This window comes from Solanum stenotomum, chromosome 4, assembly GCF_019186545.1.
Source record: "Solanum stenotomum isolate F172 chromosome 4, ASM1918654v1, whole genome shotgun sequence".
Taxonomy (NCBI): Eukaryota; Viridiplantae; Streptophyta; class Magnoliopsida; order Solanales; family Solanaceae; genus Solanum; species Solanum stenotomum.
The window spans coordinates 24,648,988-24,673,782 of NC_064285.1; the positions used below are offsets into that span (position 1 = coordinate 24,648,988).

A 24,795-nucleotide genomic window follows, 5' to 3' on the forward strand; every position below is an offset into this window, starting at 1 on the left:
GGCATCCAAAGATTTGCAGTTTTCCTTCTTTTGTACAGTTTATGTATTTTGTATTTCGATTAGACATATTTGATGTATTAGACACCCATGTATTGGTGACACCAAGTACGGGGTTGGTTCTTGTATATGATTTTATCTTTCTTGATCACTTTCTGGGATGTAATATATATATTTTGTGTCGCTTTATACAAATCTATGCAATGGGCCACTCTCTTTTCTAATTATTCTTTCCGCTTAGTTTCTTGTTTAGTTTAACTAGCACTCGTAGTTGTGTTTTGACTTTTCTACTGTGGGGGCTTATAGTAGGCGCCATCATGAGTTGATTTTGGATTGTAACAATTATATAAGGGCAAATATGATCATTTCCCATAGAAAACATAAGTGTGTTAATCCCAAAAAGAAAAGTTATTCCTTTCCTTGACTTTTATTTGTTTACAATAGACTCTTCCTTTGAAAACCAATAAATTGATTCCATATATTACTAATATTCATGACTATTAGCAATTTTAGCATTATAGCATATGTTACTATAAGAATTTTCTTTATATGCTAAAATGTTTATGCATGGAAGTGAAGGGAGGTTATGTCAATTCTTTCCATGACTGCCTTATCTTTGAATTTAGTGTCATAATAATCAATCATGAATATAACTATTTTGCAGATGGTAGCTGAAATAGCAGAAAAAAGTTTGACATCTTTCGGTGTCTCTTTGTTTGGTTATTCTTTGCCTCGTCATGAAAAGTATGGCATGTCGGCATGCTATGTTCATACTATATAATTAATAATTTTCATTTTTTTTAATTAATTAAACAATGATTGCTACTTTAGTACTCTAGGGAATTTTAATAATTCTTTTTGATCAGATATATAAACTTTCATTTAGTTAGTAAGAATTTTTTTTCTTTGTCTCGTAATCTTTTTTTCCCTATTTTTCTCATCCAAAAATTTTAGAAGTTTTTTGTAATTTAATTGATTGACTATTTAAACTTTCATCTTACTGGTAAAGATTATATTTTCCACCTTATAATCCTTCCCATCATTAAAATAATTGGTACTCCAATACTAAAAATTAATCGTTTTACTCACTTCAATTAATGTAGTTTTTTTTTTAATTTGAATACGATTCAACTTAGATTGTTTATTTTATTATTCATTAATGTTATTGATGTTTAAGAATACATGTTCTAAAGGTTTTATAGCTACACATATATCATGACATATTTTAAAGGGAAAAAGGACAAATATATCCTCGAACTATCAAAAATGGTATACAAATACCCTTTGTTATACTATTGAGACACTAAAGCCCCTGTCGTCCAAAAAGTGGAATATTTATGCCCTTCACTCTAATGGAAGGACACGTGTCGTCATCCTATGCATCTACCCTTATTATTCACTAAATTCTAAACCCACGACCCGAATTAAAAAGACCCACCCAAATAATCCCTAACCCACCCATTACTAACACCTAATAATATACCCAAACTAACCAAAATACACGCCTTGATCCTCTGTTTTACTCTTCAAAAATCTCACTCAATTTTGCCGACTACTCATTTTATTTCCTCAAAAAAAAACCTAAAAACACAATCAACCCAAAATTGGTTTTGAAAGGAAGGGTAAGCATTTGATTTTGAATTCAAGTTCAAACATGAAGATGGGTGAAGAAGAAGAAGATATACAGGGGCGAATCTCGTGATGGAGTGGGATAGAACCTCAGATTTGAGTGGAGAAGAAGAAGATGATGTGATTGAGCAAGAAGTTGAGGATGAATTAGAGGATGGGGAGAAGCTAAGGTTTTAGAGAGCTAAACAATTTTAGCAATCATGGCTGTTCTATCTAGGCTTCAAAGCTTAATCAGTAAAACTTCACTCAAAAATCTCATTCACTGCCATCTCCTCCGCCCGCCGCTGCCGCTGTCGATGAAGATGATTTTATAGGAATATGTCCGAAAAAAAATCTCACTCACCCAATGAGTGTAACAAATGTACCACCAACACATAACAACTATTCTTATGGAATAGTTTTCTGGTGCACCGGCCCAACAATACTCATCTTTCTAGAAAACTTCACACACAACATTCTCACCTCATACACTCATCACTTTCAGCTCCGACGGACCACACATCCCATACTTGCACAATTGTTTTCGGAAATCGAAGAACTTTGATGATGTGTATGGAAGTTGCGATGATTCTGATGAGGATGACGATGACTATGGCCGTCGTGGTGGCGGTCGCAGTGGTGGCTTCGTAGTTGTGCTTATACAGTGTGGAATTTGGACCCAAATATCACTTTAATTTTGTTTTACTATTTGGGTGGTTTTTTTTTAATTCGGGTGGATTTTTTTTTGTGGGTTTAAAATATGGTGAATAATAAGGGTAGATGCATAGGATGATGACATGTGTCCTTTCGTTAGAGTGAAGGGGGTAAATGTTCCACCTTTTGGACGACAGGGGTTCTAGTGTCTCAATAGTATAACGAAGGATATTTGTATACCATTTTTGATAATTCGGGGTATATTTGTCCTTTTTCCCTATTTTAAAACTTGCTTTAAAGTCTTCATTTTTTTCTATGTTCCATGTCAATTGAATTTGATTTTCGAAATTTGTTATTTCTTTAAAAAAAAAAAAGTGTTTATTATAACACGTTTTTATCAAATACATTTTGTGGAGCCTTGATTATTCCACGAAATTACTGTTCATCTCTTCCCCAAAATGAGTAAACAACTATTGAATAACATTTTAGAAAATCATATAAATCATGATGGAAAAATAGTAGATATAAAATAATTTCAAATTTCTTCTTAATTTTCTAAAGCAACAAGTATTATGTGCCAATTTATTTGGTTAAAACCACATTCAAACAATTTTATGTTTGAGAAAAGATATAAAGTGACACTTTAAGTTGTCCCAAATTTTCAAAAAGACACCTTAACTATACAAGCATCCTATTACCCTCCTAAACAATGTTGAAGTGATATTATTACATCAGTTTTTGTCCACCTAGCACAGAGAGTGTATGCACTCTCTTAAAGAGCGTGAACAAACTAAAATAATGAATATAATTTTATTTCTACAAGTATTTTGCTATAAAATATATTTTCTTATTTTTCTTATTATTTTAACTTTTTTTCCTTATATTTTTTTATTTTTCTTTCTTCCTTTTTCTTCCAAAATTCATTATCATCTCCATTGAAGCTTCTCACTTTCAATGTCACTTTTTACCACAACTCCGCCTCCTTTTTTTTTTACTACTATTAGTTTAACTCTTTTCAATTTTAAAATTATATCTAAATATTTTTTGTTACATTTTCAAGAATTTGATAAACCCATTATATTTCAAGATGATTAGTAGGTATGATTTAGTTTTTTTTATCGGAATTTCAATTAACCTTTTTCAATTTTCGGGAAGTTCATTGATTCTTTCAAAATTATTAAATTAATTGATGATACCTTCAAAATTTTGATTTTTCTTAGAAAAATAATTAGTTTTGTTATCAATAACTCAACAAAGACTAGAAAATAGTAAAGAAAAAGAAAAGAAAGAAAAATGAAGGAGGGGCTTAACTTGCCATGGGAGTGGAGTGAAGGTGAGAGGTGAAGAAGAAGAAAGACTGAAAATGGAGGGAGGGGGTAGCTTGAAAGTGAGGGTGGAAGATGAAGTAGAATTTAAAATGAAATCAAAATTAAAATAAGTCAAAAAGTAAGAGAGGGGAAAGAGAAATAAAGAAAAACTTAAAATGAAAAAAAAAATTATATTTCAAATTAAATTAACACGTGTCACATAATGATTGGTGTGTGATGACGCTTATTTTTTAAAATTTGGGACTGATCGAAAAATGATGTAATAATATAAATTCGAAATTGTTTAGGGGGGTAATAGAACGTCTGCATAGTTAAGATATCTTTTTTTAAATCCAGGACAACTTCAGGTGTCACTTTATGTTTTTTCTGTTTATGGAGTAGTAAGTAAAAGGTTTACATAGAAGACAAAAAAAAATATTAACAACGTTTGGCAGACATGCCAGGTCTAGAAAAAACTAGATACTCCTACTATGAGTCTGAAAGATAAAAGAGATAACCGTAAAAAAAAAAATCTTTAACTATCTTGTGTTTTAATTTTATAGCTAAATTATTGGAAATATGAGTTTCGTACCTAAACTATCACTATCGAAACTAAATTAAAGATCAAAGTGTTACTATACCCGCAAAAAACTAATTTATCTTTATAAACTATAATGTAGAATAATTTTCTTATCTCACTTAACCAATTCCTCTCAGCGTGACCACCACATTTTTTTAGTTTATTTTTAAAAAAAATTCCTTCATAATATTTTTGTAAAAAAAAAATTCTTCCATAATTTTTTTTTTAATTCTTACTTCATCCCCCCAACCACACCTTTTCACATAATAATTTGGATATTAGCTAACCCTTAACTTTCAATTTCTTTTCTCGTTTTTTGTTAGATGTATACATATGTTTTTAGGAAAGTATCTTTTACTTAAAAATAAAACTTTTATTTCTGTTATGTTCGGTGCACAAGTAGAAAAAAAATCTTTTCCTAAAAGTATATGTATTTATCTAACATAAACGAGAAAAAAAAATAAAAAAAGATAAAAAATAAATTAGGAGTGGAGGGTTCGATGGGTTGGGGTAGAATCTTTTATTTTTTTAAAAAAATACTATCAATTTTTTTAGAAAAGGAGTGGGAGTTTTTTTTTTCTTTTTCTTTTTTTTTGGGGGGGGGGGNGGGTGGGGTTGGGAGGAGATACGGGCGGAGGAGGTGGTGGAGTGGAGTGAAAAAAAATTAAAATTTATTTTTGTTTAAGAAAATATTTTTTATGGGTGGCAATAATTTAATCTTTAACTTTTAACTAATATTAATAATTTATTTAATTTTTTCAATGGGTGAACTGCCATGTGGCAAGACTTTATCAAATAAAAGATAGAGTGTATACAACACACCATGAGATGTGTTTCTCAAACTAATAAGTGATAGTTTAGGAATGAAACTCACACTCTCAATAATTAGGTACAAACTAAAAAAATGGGATATAGTCTAAGTGTGTTTTTGTTACTTATCTCAAAGATTAATGATGGAGATAAATTAAAAATTGTTTGTAATGAGTTATTTCAAATAATTTGTAAAAAGAAAATGTTGACAAAAATTATATGTAACGTACTAAAATAGTGCGTTATATGAACTACATAAATGTCTCCATCGTTAAATTCATTAAGGAATTTGGACTTTAATAGTGCACTAAATTAGTGTGTCATATGAGTTTTTAAAACTAAGGCAGAATTCTAATTTTTGCCTTAGGTCATCTTCAAATTTTCTCTCTTTCATTATTTTTGTTTAAAGATTAGTCATGTCTCAAGAGTTCGGAGCATCAAAAAATAAAAATTATACCACTCAATTTTTATATGTCATACACTCTGAATATGGCCCAAACAAATTCTTGATCTGAAATGCTACTAACTAAATATTATAACACCGTGAGGATGCTTTAAGAATATGAATATGTAATTTGTTTAGTTAACTACTCAATAACTTTGTAAATAATATTGTTGTTTGTAGAACAATTGAGACTATAACTCAGTTGATTCATGTATGAAGCCTCTAATGTATTGATGATAGGTGTTGGGATAAGATCCCTGGTTACGTTAATACTTTACTAGCAATATTTGTTAACTACTAAAACTCTAGATGGACTAGAGCCCACTGAAATCAAGGAGGTTCCCTAAAGATCGATGAAAAGGAGAACCTAATGACACGTTTGTTGTCGATATTGAATACCTGAATCTGCATTATAAAATAATGTATTACCGAATGACGTTAGTACATAGAATATATAGTATGTAAAATAGTTGAATGAAACTACTAACTACAATTGAAAAGTAATGAGCTGAAAGAGTAAATCTGAAGATAACAAAGCCAACTAAATAGTAAGGCATAGATGTGTACTTTAACAACAAACTTTACAATTGAAAATATGTAATAATAGCAAATACTGGAAAACAAAATTACTTTTCTTGGAGAATTTCACTAACCACAAGCTTTAGGTGAGCCTCATGATGGTACAACATCTTGTCCATGTTCCCAAAGCCATTCTATACTTTGTCAGGGTAATTAACAAATTTAACTAGTAGATCCAATCTTTGAACCCTTACTAGGGGCTTTTTCAAGAGTCGCTCGAATCAATAACATGATCCTATCTTACATTGGAGATACAATTTTGAGGTTTGGATTTGTCACGATCCAGGGGTACACCATAGATGTAACACGGCGTATAGGACTGTCACGACCCAAGTCTAGGGCCTAGACGTGACCGGCGAATGGGGAACCCGAAGGAACCCCAAACAAGCCTCATAGCGTATCATTACACATCCTTGGTCGCGGAAGCAATTAAAATTATCATAAGCGATAAGCATAATCAAGGGGAAATCGAGACTAAGGGAGCAAGAAAAAAAAAGGGAATGATACATAAATACCATAGATGAGTCAAGCTCAAGCATAATACACAACTTGTCCAACACCACCTCTAAACATGGGTACTTAGCGGGGGCCAAGACAAACTACTGGGCTCACCCTCATAGTCAATACATAACAAAAAAGGAAAAGTCTTATACATAGCAAGAGATCATAAGCAACATCCCCGGAATGGAGGACTCACCAATAACCTCTATAGAAAATCGTATTAGCCACGCGGAGGAGGATGGTCAAGCGGTGCTCCGGTCCCTACATGGTGACATCATGTAGGCATAGAGTATGGATTAGTACGTTTGAATGTACTAAGTATATGGGATGCAATGCAATGCAACAATAGATGGACATCATAGGAAAAATGCATAATCATACCCGATAGATAGCATATTAATGAAATGATATATATAATGATGCTTACATAAAAATCATATTTAGTGGGACGTAGTACATGTGTGGTGAGTGACCATCAATATAGTATTTTCCAAGGCCTACCACCCCCTTGGAGAGGCGAAAGAGGTACAAACCCCTCAATGTGGTTACCCGGGCCTACCACCCCCCGAGCTAGGGACCAAGGTACAAACCCCTCGATGTGGTTATACGGGCCTACTACCCCCCGTACTAGGCAACCAAGGTACCAACCCCTCGATACGGTTACCCGGGCCTACAACCCCCCGAGCTAGGCTTGGTCGACTCACAACACTTATATAGAGAAAATCATATACATGTATCCATTTCATCATCATTTCAATAATTATATAATCATCCGACTCATAGGATGTACATTGGACCTTCCATTTCCTATGAATTCTATAAATGACATTTTATCAAACACATGGTGGGCTATTGTTCATGTAGATAAAATCATGTCTTTCAAGAGTACTAAGTCCAACCAATTCCGAAATACATATAAATCAGCCCACCAACAACATACATATATATATCAACCTTCATAATTTGATCATGGAAGCATGAAAACCATAAACATCACATAATAATTCCATTTCATGATAATATGCAAAAATAGACCATAATAGAATGTGTAGTAGTAATTCCATAATTCAAGAGTTCATAAATGATCATAAGGACCCATAAACTTGAAGTAAAATAGAGGATAAATGGTTGGACTTGTGGAAAGGAAGGTTTCCACAATCAAACCCACATACCTCAACTTTGGAGAATCCTTGATGAAGATTGGAATGGAGAATTGAAGCTTGAGATTGAGTCTTGAATCCGGAATTAGAGCTTGAGATGCTTGAATTTGGTTGAGGATCTTGGTGGAATTTTGGAGAGGGCTTAGAGAGAGTTTTTGAAGTTAAAAAAAATGACTAAGTATGGGACATATCCCCTTTTTATAAAAAACTTCCCCAACCCGCCTAAAAAAAAAGCTCACTGGAAATTGCAAATCTGCACAGACAGGTTTACGAAAATGGTCATAACTCCCTCATCCTAACTCGGAATGAGGTGAAATCAAGTGCGTTGGAAATCTAACTCAAAGAGATTTAATTTAATAAGTTGTGGACCTTCCAGTTCCTTGTGTGCTAAGAGATATGCCCCTTTAAAGCTGACCCTCCAAATTGCCTTTTTTGCGATTTTCGAAATTTGATACGGTTGCTCTAAAATTCGGGTTAGACCCATTTCCCACTCAATTTGACCCCCTGAATAAGAATATGAGTTTGAATTTCCGAAATCATGAACAGATTTTGAGATATATGAAAATTACAATTATAGGTGTTTCCGAAGCACATTTTCGGGCATTTTTTTTTTGGGATCGTTTCAAGGACCCCGAGAGGCCCCATACAATCCACTTAGCATTCATAACATACGTAATAGAACAATTAAGAGTAAAGACAACATTTCAAGTCCAAAACATTTTATAAAAGAAAAGCGGAAGTCTAAAACACTTGTCTCATCATAGCCATCTAATACAATAGAATGAAATTGGGCCTAGCCCATACATCATGTTCAAAAGAGAAATACATGAAAAGAAACTAAACAATGAAAATTCCTTCCTCGAAGCATGAGGACACATCAAAGATCGGGAAATATCTCAACTCAACCTCTAGCCACAAAACTCAGAAACCTGACTGTCGAACCCTACATTTGGGGAAATGTAGGCAAGAGTATGTGTTAGTACAAAATAATGTACCAAGTATGATAGCCATACATAAAACATTTAAATCAAGCTACAAAGGGACATTTTCATAAATATGCAATGATCAAGCTAAAATATATATTTTTGAGAGTTAGAAGTCATAAGTCATAAAACTGTGATCAATGCAACTGAACATCATGTTAAAACATACTTACGATAATTCCTTGAAATAACCTTGGTTCATTATTATTGTGGGAATGAGCCTTAACCGACATAAAGACCATGTGAGCTATAACATGATCCCCCAGTGTCTCCCACACCGAAAAGGATTGTCCTACTTGCCAAGATAGAACCATGAATCTGAGCTAAAGTGGATCCACAAGCTAATGTCTATCTAGACAATCATCATATGGGGGCACATAGGTAAGGGATAAGGAGATTGCTACTAGAAACCCGACATCAACTTGGGAGAGCTTCCATCTCAATATCCTCTTGGTGCTAAGCATAATTACCACGGAGTAGTATGTTCTTACTTATTCTCATTAACCATGGAAAGGTATCCTAGGATAACCAATCCAAGCTAGTTTCATTAAGATAGCTCTTACTCTTTGATTCAATTAGGTCAAAAAGCCTTTCAACCTAAGAATCCTTTCTATGTGAGAAAACCTTTCATATAATGCTAGTATGTGTTTATGAGAATATATTTTCAACAACACATCAACAACGTCATTGGTACTTTACTCTCAAAGCACTCTTAAAACATTTGCATAGATTTCATAAGAAAATGCATAAATCTATAATTTACCTCATGAGGTTCAAAACCCACTTTCAATCATAAATACTTAGAAAACATGGGTTAGATATGGATTTCATCATAATTTCATGTAAATCTAACAATACATGCTTAATTTCATAAAACTCTTCCTTTAAGATCAAAATCCCACATCATACTTGAAAACATGGGGATTACATGGGTTCATAGGGGAAAACATCATAAAACCATTGTATTTCATCAATTCATACATAAGAGATCATAATTCAATCATTTAAATCAATAATCATAAGAACCCATGACAATTGAAGAAAACCCTAACTCAATTGGAGGGTTCTAACTTTGAAAATAGGAACTAATTAATTAGTAACAGACCCAACTGCCCTTGAAAATAATTATCAGCTGACCACCAAAGGACCCCAATCGACGGACCGTGGTCTAACCTACGGCCCGTCCTGGTGGACCATCATTGGTCATGAGAGAGTTGAATTTGGCCCATCGAACCATGGGCCCTAACCACGGACCGTGGTCTGACCAACGGTTAGTTGGTCAGGCAGTGGTTCTGGCCTTTCTAGTCTGTCAAGGGGGGCCATCCACAGACCACACCTACGGTCTGTGGTCCCTTCCACAGGCCATGGGTGGTCGGCATGGGTTGCACCTGCAACTTCTGGAAATTTGTTTCATTACCCTTTTTTCAGATACAGGGTGTTACAATATCTCCACCTTAGTATCATTCGTCCTTGAATGAGATTCAAACTGGTTCTAAAAGAGTAGGAGAGGAACTAACTACCTCCAACTACCATGCAACTTCATCTAAATGCACATAACCAAGGAGAAACATCGACTCCAAGTTAAAACATATTCTAAACATCATAAGGAAGATAGGAACTAGACCTTGCAGCCCAACATGAATGCAATCACATAAATGCACATATCGGAGGAGGAAACTTCATCTCCAAGCTAAAGCATATTCAAAACATCTTTTCATAAGGTCTATATGCAACTCATACTCAAATGCACATAATCATGAAGCAATCAAGTAAGATAAATCATATTTTTGAAAAATCAAAGTTTCCATGAGCATGCATGCAAAAGGAAACATGAGAATGACTAAGATATATGAGTCCTAAAGAGTGAACCATGAGGAGCTAGGACCTCAAGCTAGACTCAAAGATAGGGATGCTAAGACATCTCATCGCCCTCGAACTCTCACCCACCAATTCATAACAAGGAACTCTTCCAAAATCAACATAATTCTACTCACGTACCAACCATGAAGCACATTATCTCCCCCTTGGGAGCAAACCTCACTAGTCTTTTCAAAATCCATCTCCCTCGACCCAAACATAACACCAACGTCTTAACAATCACTAAACCATTAATACAAGTAAACACTTAAGAAGTTTCCACAAAGATTTTAAGGACTACTCCAAACACAATCACCATACATGGAGTCTTGCCATATCCAACGAAAACACTCAATATCAAGCAATACATAACTACAAGCTAAAAGACCTTAACTTACCAATTACCGCATCCGTGGAACCCTCATGATCTTGTAGAGTTTGATCATTTCTACCACCTCTTCCCTTAGAAGTAAGAACTGGGCAATCTCTTTTCTTGTGACAACTCTTTCCACAACCAAAGCAAGCATTAGAACCGGCTAGATACTCACCCTTATGTCTTCTCCCACTCTCCTTACACTCGGGCCACATTTGGTTACTACCACCCTTACCTTGAGAATTATTACCTCCATCGGACCTTGAATGTGAAGACTCACCATCCTCCATTCTTGCCCTCTTTGAATCCCTAGTTTTCTCCTTAAGCTTTTCTTCTTCTATTTGTTGTGCATGTATCATCAACCGGGAAACATCCATCTCTTTAACAAGCACGGTGGTTAGGCATTCTTTGACCACTAAGTCGGAAGCACCCGACACAAACTTACTCATCATTGTCCTTAGATCGGCAACCATAGTTAGAGCATATTTAGACAATTGTGTGAATTTCAAAGCGTAATCCTTCACACTCATATCTCCCTGGCGAAGGTTAATGAACTCAGTACCTTTTCATGTCTCATTTCAAAGGGAAATAACCTATCAAGGAAAGCAACCTTTAATTTTTCCCAATCAAGAGGACCCTCATCTACCGCTCTCACTTATTTCCATTGGTTGAACCAAAATTGAGCAACAACCTTAAGTTGATAAGCGTACAATTCCGCCTTTACCACCGGCGTCACTCCCATAATCATCAACACCTTATACACCTCATCAATTAACTATTAAGGACCTTCTCAATATTAGACCCATGAAATTTCGGAGGATTCATTCTAATGAAGTCCCTCACTCTAGTTGTCACCGTACCTATATTTGGGTTCACGGGACCCACAACTTCCCTATTTGCTTAAGCCATCATAGCTTGGGATAATGCAAGAAATGCAGCTTGAAACTCATCATTAGTCACTTGCTCGTCCAAAGGGTTGACCGGCACTTGGGGAACCTCTTGTCTCACATTCTCACGAACATTCCTATTCCTTTTCACGGGATTCCTACGTGGAGGCATATTCTGAAAAGCATAAATAAGGGTTAGGAGAGAAAGACGCCTAGAGTTGCACTCTATCACACGACCTTAGAATAATGAAAGAAGTGAAGTTTCCTAAACATATTATAGCTTCTTATTCATAAATGTGGCGCGCTTCACACTCATGAACAAGACTCTACTAGACGTGGCTTATGAGACATCCTAGGGTCATTCTAAACCTTGTGCTCTGATTACCAAATTTGTCATGACCCAGGGGTACACCCTAGATGTAACATGGCGTATAGGAACCCGAGAGGCCCCATACAAGTCACTTAACATTCATAACATAAGAAATAGAACAATGAGGAGTAAATACAACATTTCAAGTCCAAACATTTTATAAAAGAAAAGCGGAAGTCTAAAACATTTGTCTCATCATAGTCATCTAATACAATAGAATAAAATTGGGCCTAGCCCATACATCATGTTCAAAAGAGAAATACATGAAAAGGAACTAAATAATGAAAACTCCGTCCTCGAAGCATGAGGACTCACCAAAGCTCGAGAAATATCTCAACTCAACCTCTAGCCATGAAACTCTGAAACCTAATGTCGGACTCTACATTTGGTGAAATATAGGCAAGAGTATGCATTAGTACAAAACAATGTACCAAGTATGATAGCCATGCATAAAATATTTAAATAATGCTAAAAAAGACATTTTCACAAGTATGCAATGATCAAGCTAAAACATGTATTTTAAGAGTTAGAAACCATAAGTCATAAAACAGTGATAGATGTAAGTGAACATCATGTTAAAACATACTTATGATACTTCCTTGAAATAAACTTGAATCATTATTATTGTGGGATTGAGCCTTAATCGACATAATGACCATGCGAGCTATAACATGATCCCCGGTGTCTCCCACACCGAAAAGGGTTGTCCTACTTGCTGATGTAATTCTCACAAGGGGAATCACAATACAATACGGAAATCACAAATAAACGAAAGTAAAGATAGATAGATAGACACACAAGAGGAAACAAAAAGCAACCAAAGGGTATATTAAACCCTAAGAGCTTGATTCGTTAATCCAACTATAGCACCTAACTCTTACTACTACCTCAAGGGAATCAATATCCCAAGCAACCGACATTTCTAAACAATAATCAACAAAAGCTTAACCAAGCTCTCAATACTCAAACATGAGTTTTCAATTTTCATCATTTATATTCAAACAAGTCTACCCTAAAATGAACCCTTAAATGCTTATTTATAGATTTAGGACTTTATTACATGGAAGGGCCCAAAAGTCACCCGAAATGTCCATTGGGCGAGCTAAGTGGAGCTCACCCAACCCACTTGGAGATCCTCTCATGGGGTTTGGCGAAGGATTCTGCTCCTTGCATTGGCTGGGAGCTACTGGAACTAAGGGTGGTCTGGGGTCATTGCCCAATCCACTTGGCGATGCACCAATGGTTCTCCTGGTCACCAAAGTGGCAATGTTGGCCACTTTCTTTCGTTCACTTCCCCAAGCAATTTTCCATACATGTGAACCTTTGTTTGCCACCAATATAAGTCCAAAAGCCTCCATCCTTGTGAACAATCTACCAATACGTTGAAGTTCGTGAGTGGATGGCTTTGAGGCAACATGGATTGCATCATTCTCCCCTTCTTGAAAAAGATTCATCCTCGAATCCAAACCTTGCAAAACCATAGGGGAATCAAACAAGAACAAGATCCGCCTGGCATGAGGGTTAGCGTTAGCAATAACAATTTCATCACCATGCCAATGATGCACAAATTTAACATTTAACCAAGCATAAAAAATATCAACAAAAGGTTTGTAACCCGTTAAGGTAATAAATACTTGGCTATTTAATAAACTTTGACAAAGAAGTAGAGCGAAGGAACCCATACACTTAAACAATCTCATATGTAAGCCCTCATTAGTTCCACATTCAAACAAGCACAAGGCCTCCATTATGTCAAGCAGCATATGATACTTGTCATCTAAACCGAGCATCACTACACAAGTGCCACAATCCAAATTACTACTAGGGTCAAATGGGAAGGAAATCCATGAACTTGGATTAAGAACTTCCCCTTTTACCCGATTGGAACCCTTACCTTCGAACAACATACTCCACTCAAAAGCGTGAGCATCATCATATGTAAACAAGTAATAGAGAAAGGTGTCTCGCAAATCAACTTCCTCTAGGGTGTTTTCATAGGTATGACTATGAATAGGCTCAAAATCATTGGTCATACCATTAAGAATTGAAACACACTAAGAAGCAGAGGTAATGGGAAAACAAACACCACCTTCCTCCTCATCACATTTCTTCCCTACAAGAGTACTCTCATCTTCCAAGAAGAAATTTCCATCCACTACAACAAATCTGATGTTTAGCCACGAAAAGTTTAGCTACGATAAAAAATTCGTCACCAATTATACATTTTTTGTGACAAAACTTACATTTCGTCCTCAAATGCATGATTCACATATTTTTAGTGACAAAAAATAAAGTTCGTAGCAAATGTTTTGTCTACAAATCTTTCCCACCAAAAAATTAAAATGGCGCCAATTATTAGGTAAATTTAGCCACAAAGTTAAGGATATTAGTGACAATCAATTTTGTCACTAATTTTGTTAGCAACTTGTGACGAACCACAAATGCATGACCCACATACATTTAGTGACAAAAATAATTTTGTAACAAATGTTTTGTTTACCAACTTTTCCCTCCAAAAATTTTAATTGGCAGCAATTATAAGGCAATATTAGCCACAAATTTGAGGTTATTGGTGACGATCAGTTTCGTCGCTAATTTTACAAATAATTCGTGACAAATCATTATTCGTCTTTAAAAAGTTTAAGTTTAGATACGATAAAAAATTTGTCACCAATTATACATTTTTTGTGACAAAACTTACATTTCGTCCTCAAATGCATGATTCACATATTTTTTAGTGACAAAAATAAAGTTCGTAGCAAATGTTTTGTCTACAAATCTTTTCCACCAAAAAATTAAAATGGCGCCAATTATTAGGTAAATTTAGCCACAAAGTTAAGGATATTAGTGACAATCAGTTTTGTCACTAATTTTGTTGACAACTTGTGACGAACCACAAATGCATGACTCACATACATTTAGTGACAAAAATAATTTTGTAACAAATGTTTTATGTACCAACTTTTCCTGCCAAAAATTTTAATTGGCGCCAATTATAAGGCAATATTAGCCACGAATTTGAGGTTATTGGTGACGATCAGTTTTGTCGCTAATTTTACAAACAATTCGTGACAAATCATTATTCGTCTTTAAAAAGTTTAAGTTTAGATACGAAAATATTTCGTCACTAAAATTATATATTTAAATTAGTGACATAATAATATTTGTAATGAAATGGTGTAAACTTTAGTCATTAATTGTATATCATTTGTGACATTCACTTTTGTCACAAATAATATAAACAGTTAATGACTATCATCTTTTTGTCTCCGTTTATCTACAAAATTATTTAGCTACGTTAAAACGTTTGTCGCAAATTATTTTCTCTTTGTGATAAAATTAAGTTTCGTCTTAAATGAATATGTTATGCACTTTAAATGGCTAAAAAAATTTTTTTACAAAAGTTTCATCATCTACAAACTTTTTCCACTATTAAGAATACTGTGAATACCGGCCTCCAATGAAAGTCAATAATTTCTTCCCTTCAGATGTCGGTATTGTAAAAAACAATTATTTTTTTTCTTAAGAAAATCATACCCAAGAAGTTGGTTTTGGCCACACACAAAAAAATGAAACCCACACCGACTTCTGGAGGTCAAAAAATTTCTCTTAAAATAGATATAAAAAACGATCTCTTATAGTCGATATTTGATTAACAGATAAAGAATAATATTAATTATTACCTTGGTTAGATATAAAAAGAAAAAAAATATTTTTAATAAACTTAAATCAAATTATCTTTCGGAGGACGGTAATGTGTAAAATAAAATTAAATATTACAATATCCACTTACAAAAGTCGGTAATATTAAATTCATGTAATTAATTTTATTTTCATTAAATATTCATATAGTGACCACCAGAGGTCAATAGTTTTATTTTTTATTCAAAATCGACCTCTAGTGATCGGTACTAGATTATAAAATTAATAAAACAATGTAATTATATGTCAATAAAAATACAAAAAACTCAAAATTAATAATTTTCAATTAATTTTAAATAAATCATTGACCGGAAGACGAATTTATGTAAAATAAAAAACAAAAACAATATAAAATATCGATCTCCGAAAGTTGGTATTATTTAATTTAACCTAATTAATTATTCTTGATTAAAATTTAATGTGAACTGACCTCCGGAAGTTGGAACATTTTGTTTTATTAAAAAATTGAGTCCGTGGAGTAGACAAAAATATAATGATAAATTTTACTTGGAATATGGAATAACATCGATATTAATTAATAGGTAATTATATATATATATATATATATTTGTAAACTAATGTAAAAAAATTTATCAGTCTATCGTCAAATCATGAACTTAAATCTTGTTTAATAATGTAGTGGCAAAGAACCAACCGATGATCCATCTGAGTATAAAATGTGAGGCGATACTCATAGAAATGTCATAATAAATCAAATTTTATTTATGTTAACGATTCATCAAAACTTTGAATGTCTTGTCTCCCTTAGTGATATACACAACAGAACATCGATAATTCATTGGTTTTAGAAGGTAATACCTATATGTTGACACCCAATTTTGACAGACCTACAACCCTTTTTGAATTGATATTCGATTTAAAATGTATTGTAAAACCTATTTCTTTGACTCTTTGTTTAAATTTATATTTTATTTTTATCTAAATAATTATATACACTAACATTCATAATTTTCAAAATTATTATTATTATTATTATTATTATTATTATTAGTTGTTAAATATTTGAAATAATTAATTTGCTTATCTATTTAGCGTGTATTAATAGATTTAAGTATGTTTATTTCATATGCAAATTTTTATTATGTATAGTGTGTTATTATTTAAATTGCAATTCACTTAGTTTTTCTCAAAATTATTTAAATTATAGCATTTTGCTCCAACATATTTAATTTTTAGCCTATTATATTCTAATGCATTTCAATTCTAGCCATTCCAATTTCAAATTCTCATTTCAATTATAGCCATTGTTGATTTCAATTATAACGTATTCTTATTCCTATTATCAACTCCAAATTCTTATTTAATCCCAACCTTCCATCCTTTAAGTTAAATCCAAGATCCAATCATAAGCGCTCATTCAAATGTGACCAATGGCTGAGATCGAAACCCTATACCTTCCTTTTTTAATACACAAAAAACCCTAAATCTTTCATTCTTCATCTACCAAAGAGGCGGATCCGCCTCCCCTCTCTATCTCCTTCTTTTTTCTTCTCTCACTACTAAAAAAACAGTGAATACCGACCTAAAAATTATTGTTGACACCCAATTTTGATCGATCTATCACCATTTCGGAAGTCTTATTCGATTAAATACATATTTTTAAAACTTATTTCGAGTTTGATGTTAATCGATTTTATCTAAAAAATTATATATTTTAGTGTGCATATTTTATAAAAATTATTGTATTAAATTATTTTATAATTTAAGTGTGTTTAATTATGTGAAAATATTTTAACAAGTGTAGTATTTTATTAATTGAATAGCACTTCCTTAATTTTTCTTCTAAATCTTTTAAAATTCAACCTATTATGTTCTAATTTCTTTCAATTCTAGCCACTCCAATTCAAATGCTCATTTCAATTATAACCATTTGTCTATTCCAATTCTAGCCTATCTAATTCAATTCCAAATCACCAAGTCTCTTAATCCTAACCGTTGATCTCGTTATATTTAATCCTGACCGCTCATCTTAAAATATTTCAACGTTTAGATTAATTTCTCATTTCTTTCCTATTTCAGTCATAAAAGACCCTAACCCTAAAAATATTGTTTTTCCCCTTCCTTTCCCCTCTCTCTAGCGCCACCTCCTCCATCTCTCTTCCTCTCCGGATAGCAGCGAGGAGGACGAAGCCAGCAGTTTCAGCTGCTCCGAGAAGCGACCAGCGACCGGCGAACTCCGGTCCCTCCAGATGGCGAAACCCCTTTGCCACTCTCTTCTCTCTTTCCGGTAAGAACGACAGCGAGAGCAGCGCTACTGCTCCTCCTTTCCCCTCTCATTTCTGGAAACAACTCCAGCAGTAGCGATCGGAGGCTGCTCCGACCGACGAGCCGCCTCTCCCCTCTTCTCCGACCAGAATCAGCAACCAGGAGCTCTAGCCGGCGAGCAACAACAACCAGCATCGAGAGCAGCCAGCCATAGGCGAACTCCGGCAAGCCAGCGACGTAGTGATGAGGAAAATAAACAGTGCTCGGGACCCCAAAATTTCGGTTGGCTTGAAGACGGATCTTACCAGATCCAGGTTAGTCCTTCGTTTAGTTTATCCTTTAATATTTTCCTAGTTCGACTATGGAATCCGTGATTTACATGTCTGCTCTATGTGAAGGCTGCTAAGTGCTGTGAATTTCATCTTTAGTGTGAATCACTGTTGGTTATCTTTTGTTGATTAAGCATGCTTTCTTCTGATTTCATGAACTAGGTATCACCACCTTGCTAAAATGTCATACAAATCCGTCAGTATTTCTCCTTGTTGTCTGCTACTTTGTAGATATTAATATGTCCTTGATTCTGATATTATTGGGATTGTCGATTCTTGAACCGATAATATGGATTGACAATTGATTCCCTTAATGGTGGTAACCTTTGAATTATTTATTTTTTCGCTTAATGGGAATAATTCTTATTTGTTGATTGTATTAATTCAACCTTGCTGCAAATATTGATCTAAATCCTTGTTTCACTTCCTTTATTTATGATAATTGATTTCATGCTAATTGGTACTCTTAATTGATGCCTGTTTATTTGCTATGATAAATTTGCTAAGAAAATTAGTCTCTGAATCCGTATTTTATTCTCTCCCTTAATTAATCTGAGGGTTGATTCTCATCCAAAATTAGAAGCAACTTGTATGCTTAAATCAATCAGAGCATAAATAGTTCTACTGATTGATATGCTATGCTGATTATTGGAATCGGTATGTGATTGCATATGGTAATTGTTATGCGCATAATTGTATTTCCTTAGTTGTTTGTAATAGTTGAGATCTTATAGCTTACTTACAGATTAATTTAATTAATTGAATTCATTGATTTTGAAAGTGGCATATGGTAAGTCTTAAATTAATTAATAAAGCGTGTATTACTTGTAAACTTTCAGTGCTGCCCTTATATATTATTAATTAGTAGTGCTGTAAATTGATCACCTTTCCCTTAATTATAGTTGGACTGATTCTTGCGTGATTTTGATGGAAATTTTGCTGATTTGGTGAAAAGAATAATCTCCATGCTTTAATTATGTTATGCAGATTCCTACTCCTTATTTGTGGTATGTTAATTATGACTGATTCAATTTTCTTGTTAAGGATATAAATCTCCCTCAATTGCTCCTTATTGAATATTCTTACCTCATTGTTGTGTCCTCTCCCCACTATATAAAGAGACCTCTTAGTTCATTATTTGGACACGTATTTAAAACTTCACTAATCAAAACACTAAAAAAAAAGTATTCTACATTCATAAAAAAGAGTCTCCTGCAACATTCAAAGTGCTTTCTTTGTTGTGTTGCTGTTTCGGTTGGATTGCTGCTAATATTTCATTGCTGAAAGATATTCTGCTTAATTGGTTAGTTCTCTTCATTAAGTTTGTTGTTTATTTACCGTTGTTGATTATTGATATGATTTAGCAAATTAGGATGTAAATGGGTTGATTTTCTTAATCATATTGACAAATGATTAATTCAAGCATCTTTCCTTTAATAATTCTTTTCGCTCACTAATAGACTTCTAATTTCATATTGACTTGTTGATTGCCATTAATTGATTCTTCTTCCTTTTCTAGCCTTAGTTAGAATTTGCTAGACACTCACTTGTTTTGTTAAAATTAGTAGAAATCTGTTTATAAAAGTGTGTATTGATATTGGGTGTTTAGAAAGAGACGTGATGACTCTTATTGTCTCCTTTTCTTTCTTACTTTTTTTGCGTTGGTTATATTTCTTTTAAATCGAATATCTATTAAAAACAACTTATCTATCCTACAAGGGTCAATGTAAGGTCTTTCTACACTCTATCCCCTCATATTCCATTTGGGGAATTACACTTGGATATGTTGTTGTATATCATGATATCATAAAGTATGAAATCAATTTTTTTTTTCCTTTTAGACAGGTTGTGGAAGGGGGGAATCAAGACTAATGGCTAGTGAAGTGCTTTTGCAATGATATTTTGAGAAGAAACCTCTATTTTACTGCCTCGGTTTTGTTAATATTTAGTATATCTTAGTTAGACTTTCAAGTTGGATAATTTTTACTTAATATATTTTTCCTTGAGGGGAATGTTGAGATATTATCTCATGAATGTTATTTTAGATGTTCTTAAATAATATATGACAGTGTAATTTTTTTTATTATTATCTTGCTTCTTTTAGTATGTTGTTAATTTTAATTTGTATAGTGTACGATGCTCATTATTAAAAAAACTACTCCATGCTATTAAGTTTAATATATTTGTATTATTTAATAATTTTAATTTTTTAAATAAATTTTTAAATTTATGGAGACCTAGTTCAATACAAATTGTAAATAGTATTGCAACAAGTTTAAATGTTATTAGTGACGAAACATTTTATCTTCAAAAGCTCAATTATTAGTGACGATTACATTATTTTTTTAAGAGGCTAACAGTTTTGTCAATAAAGTATGTCATTTTGTGACAAAAATATTTTTTGTCTCAAAAATTGTCTACTTATTTATGATATTTTTTAGTGACAATTTTATTTTGTTGGTAAAAGAATTAATTTTAGTGACGACATGATATTTTCAACTACAAATTATTTAAATATAAAGTTGTCACTAATTTTTACCTTTAGGGACAAAGAAAAAATTGTATGTAAAAAGAAGTTTTTAGTGACAAAATATTATTTGCTTGACTACGAAATGCATAAAATATTAGTGACAAATTGCATCGTCACAAATTAAAGTAAATAGTTAGTGACACATCATTTTCGTCGGCTATAAAAACCTATTTAGTGACAAAAATATATCTTTACCTACAAATTTTAATAATTTTTATGACGAACAAATTTGTCATAAATACGAAGCATTTTGGGACAGAAAATATTTTCGTAGTTAATACATTTCTATTTAGTGACGAAACACGAAATTGTCTCTATGTACATTTAGTGACCCATGCTTTAGGGACGAATGATTGACGAATTTTTTTTCGTCACAAAATTATTTTTGTGACGAAATGTGAGTTTCTAGTGACAAAATTATTTGTCACTAATAATTAAATTTGTTGTAGTGATCTTTGAGAGGAAAAGCTTCACACCATAGTGGGTTACTATAAGAAGTATAACTATCAAGAACTACACTACTCTCATGTTTCACACCACTAGGTATATCAGTAGGAGTGATTTCATCATCTTCAAATAAGACATTGTACTTAAAGAGGGAATGATCAACTACCATGGGAGAATTAAAACATGCAAGTTCACCCTCAAAAAGACATATCATTTTTCGAAGCATTTTCAAGCACATGATCTCTATGAGCAAAGCAAGCAATTAGATCTTCCACAAAAGATATGCTCAAAGAGTCACTCCTATTCAAATGATCAACATTATCATTAGGATCACCAAATTGAGGTTCCTTAATCACATCACAAGAACCCTCAATTAGTGAACTACACTCACAAGCAGGTTGATCAACACACTTATCATAAGATAATGAACTATCATTCAAAGCACGGATGTCAACACTAGGTGGACACAAATCAATCTTACTAGAATAATTAAATCGGTCATCAATAGGATCAGCTAGCGTATCCACCCTCTCAACATGTACATTATCAACACATAGTAAAAAACATTAGGCTCACTTAAAGACAAACTATCATTTACACTTTGTTCATTTGCAATGGTAACAGTGTTAAGTTTGGCTATTGTACCTTGACGCCCCCAAGAAAGATCTTTTTACCTTGGAATGACACTCCCGTAAGAATGTTGGGACATCCCATAAGTGTATCCATCACACCTTTGATTGTAGGTTCTTTGTTGGGAACTCGTGTTCCTCCATTCATAAAGCTTGTACCTACATAAGAATCCTTACCAAGTGAAGGATGAACAAAAAGGTTAGATTGAGATTGTGGCAACCCTCTCACTTCACTACACTCAACGTATCCTTTTTCCACTCTAAGGCTGCCACCTTGCTCTCCCTTACTCCTCTCAATCTTTCGTCTCTCATTTTTCACCTTAGGAAGAGGAAATAGATGTGTTTCCCATTGATCCACAACATACTTGGACCATTTCTGCTCGTTTGGGACCCTATGTTCATTAAACCAATTGGCTCCCAAACATAAGTGACAAAAGTCCAGGGGAATTATATCACACCAAACCTCCTTATAGTATTCACCACGTGTGAAATAGACCTTTACCCCTTCGGTAACCTTACATCCCTCCATGGTGTATGGATAACACCTGGATAGTGGAGGTAGTCCCAAGTAGGCTGCCATAGATATAGTTTTTATTGTACCCATCATCGAGGACAATATCAAGTCCCAAAGCCCCTCAAATGTCAACCTTTGTCCTAAGAACTTGTCTTCTTGGATCGGCATTATAAAGATTTGTGTACCCCTTTGGCACATACTTGAACCTCATAATCCCTTTCAATTCTTCCCATGTCAATGGGTGGGTATTTCCATTGAGTATTCAGAACTTTCCCGCTTGATTCCACCAACCCAATTCAAGATCTTTTAAGTGTAGATGGGCGTACAGGGGTCGCTCTTTACCTCTCAAATCATGGTTTTGGAAAGTTCACTCACATTGCCACTCCCAATCAAGATACACCTCAGGATTATGCCTTCCTTCGAAGATAGGAAAACTAACCCTTTTGGTACCGAGACCCATGACACATCCCTGATATCTACCTTGGTTCCTATATTCAGACACGTGTGCATTAACATAAAAAGTATAGGCTATGGTATCCTTAGACATTAGAGTTGACTACTCTCTTCTTCCCATCAGATGATTTTGACTTGAACTAGTGTAACCATATACACTGCTTCGACTAGGGTAAGGATTACCATAAGAAAAAGAATACGAATCTTCACAAGCCTTAGGGGAATGCTCCTCATAATTCTTATATAAGAGAGTATTATACCTCACCTCACCTCACCTTCATCCTGGGAGTGGGAAGTGTAACATGTTCCGACATCATCATAGGTACTATTTTCACTCTCAGAGTTGGAGTAAGATCTCTCACATGCTCCCTCATCACCAAAGGAGGTACCACAAGGTTCTTCTTCTTCTTCATCTTCACCATAAGAGCTAATGTTCATTATTTTCCTCATATTCTCCTCTGGAATAGTAGCTCTCATTCCCATTCGTCTCTTGATCATGACCATCATCATAGCCTCCATAATCATCATCATACTCGCATCCATAGCCCCCATCATTACAATCATATTCTCCCATATCATAATCACATGGGTCCGAGGCTATTGAGGATATGCTTTCTTATAACTCTTTTGTACCTACAAGAACGACAATTCATAAAACAACAAACAGCGTTAGAGTTAGTAAAATGAACTCAAAATCACTCGTGTTTACACACCTTTGATTGCCTCACAAATTGGCGCGGCTAATATTGAAGATTGCTTATACTCGGTTGATAAAAAAGAGTCAACTCTACTCTTGGCCGGAATAGATTTTTGTTTAAAGAAAAGACGGACGACTCGATTAAAGCAAAATCGATTTGAATCAAGAAGTTAACTACGAAGTAATATGAAAAAAGGCACAAAAAACAAAGGCACTAACAAAGAAGTGAACTCAAGAACCAATGGTCAACAAGTAGGTCAATTACGAGTTGAAAATCAGTTTAGGATTCTTGACAACAAACTAGAATCAAAAGAAAAGAAACTAGGAATTAGAACTTGAAATTAGGGTGGTCATAAAATGAGTTTCCAATCACCAAACGACCTATTTTCTTCGCCAAAAGTGCAGTTTAGCTCGCCAACTTGAAGATGGGTTCACCAAACTTTGCACGAGAAAGAGGCAGGTTGGCGATCTGGGTTGCAATTCAGCCAAGTGCCGATTGGACTCGGTAAACCAGGCTGAGTCTGCCAAATTTTCCAGTAGCTCCAGCCAAAACAAGGCCAACTCGGTGACCTAACTGCCCAAAGGGCGAGGCTCTAAGTGGACAGGGCGATCCAAGTCGGGGCACGCCCAATGTCCTAAAGTTGCACCTGCAAAACTCCAAAAATTGAACCTTTGTGGTCCCCCTCTACCCTTGTCCTTTAGTATTTACCCTTTTTGGTAAATTCCCTTTGTACAAACACTTTTACACTTTCTATTTCTTCCCTTTTAGAATCAAACCCTTCCTTTTTGAATGTTGTTCTATTTGAAGGTTTGAATGCTCTTCAAGAACTTCAAGAACACTATGAAGACCCAAAAATTAACCCTCTAGATTATTAGCTCAGAATTCCAAAAAAATGAGATACAAGCTCTCCTTGATATAAGGGACAATGCCCAATACTTTTTAGCACTTGATTCCTTGCCAAAACTCCAGATTTCAAAACCCACTTGTGTCTTCTTCAAGCTTCTTCAACCTCCAATAGTAGTTTCTTCAATAGTGAACCAAACCCTTTCAAATCTCAGCCCTGGACACAAATTAGGTTAGGAAACATTAATCCAACCTTGGAAACTTCAAATAAGACACAAATCATCAAGCCCATTTTCAAAAATTTCACAAAAAC

At 34.1% G+C, this 24,795-nt stretch overlaps 1 protein-coding gene across 1 annotated transcript; it reads left to right on the forward strand.

Moving 5' to 3' along the window:
* The first annotated feature begins 14,453 nt into the window (after window positions 1-14,453).
* Window positions 14,454-20,443, forward strand: LOC125861376 (uncharacterized). The gene is made up of 4 exons (XM_049541293.1): window positions 14,454-14,470; window positions 17,913-18,061; window positions 18,130-18,353; window positions 20,210-20,443. Exons 1-4 carry the CDS (start codon window positions 14,454-14,456, stop codon window positions 20,264-20,266), a joined length of 447 nt encoding a protein of 148 aa, XP_049397250.1. The 3' UTR covers window positions 20,267-20,443.
* The last annotated feature ends 4,352 nt before the right edge of the window (window positions 20,444-24,795 follow it).

Bases quoted from the DNA above. Each gene is read 5' to 3' on its own strand.
- LOC125861376 (XM_049541293.1), top strand. The intron at 18,062-18,129 runs GTAAGAACGACA...AAACAACTCCAG, and splicing joins CACTCTCTTCTCTCTTTCCG to CAGTAGCGATCGGAGGCTGC. The intron at 18,354-20,209 runs GTTAGTCCTTCG...TTTTCCTTTTAG, and splicing joins ACGGATCTTACCAGATCCAG to ACAGGTTGTGGAAGGGGGGA.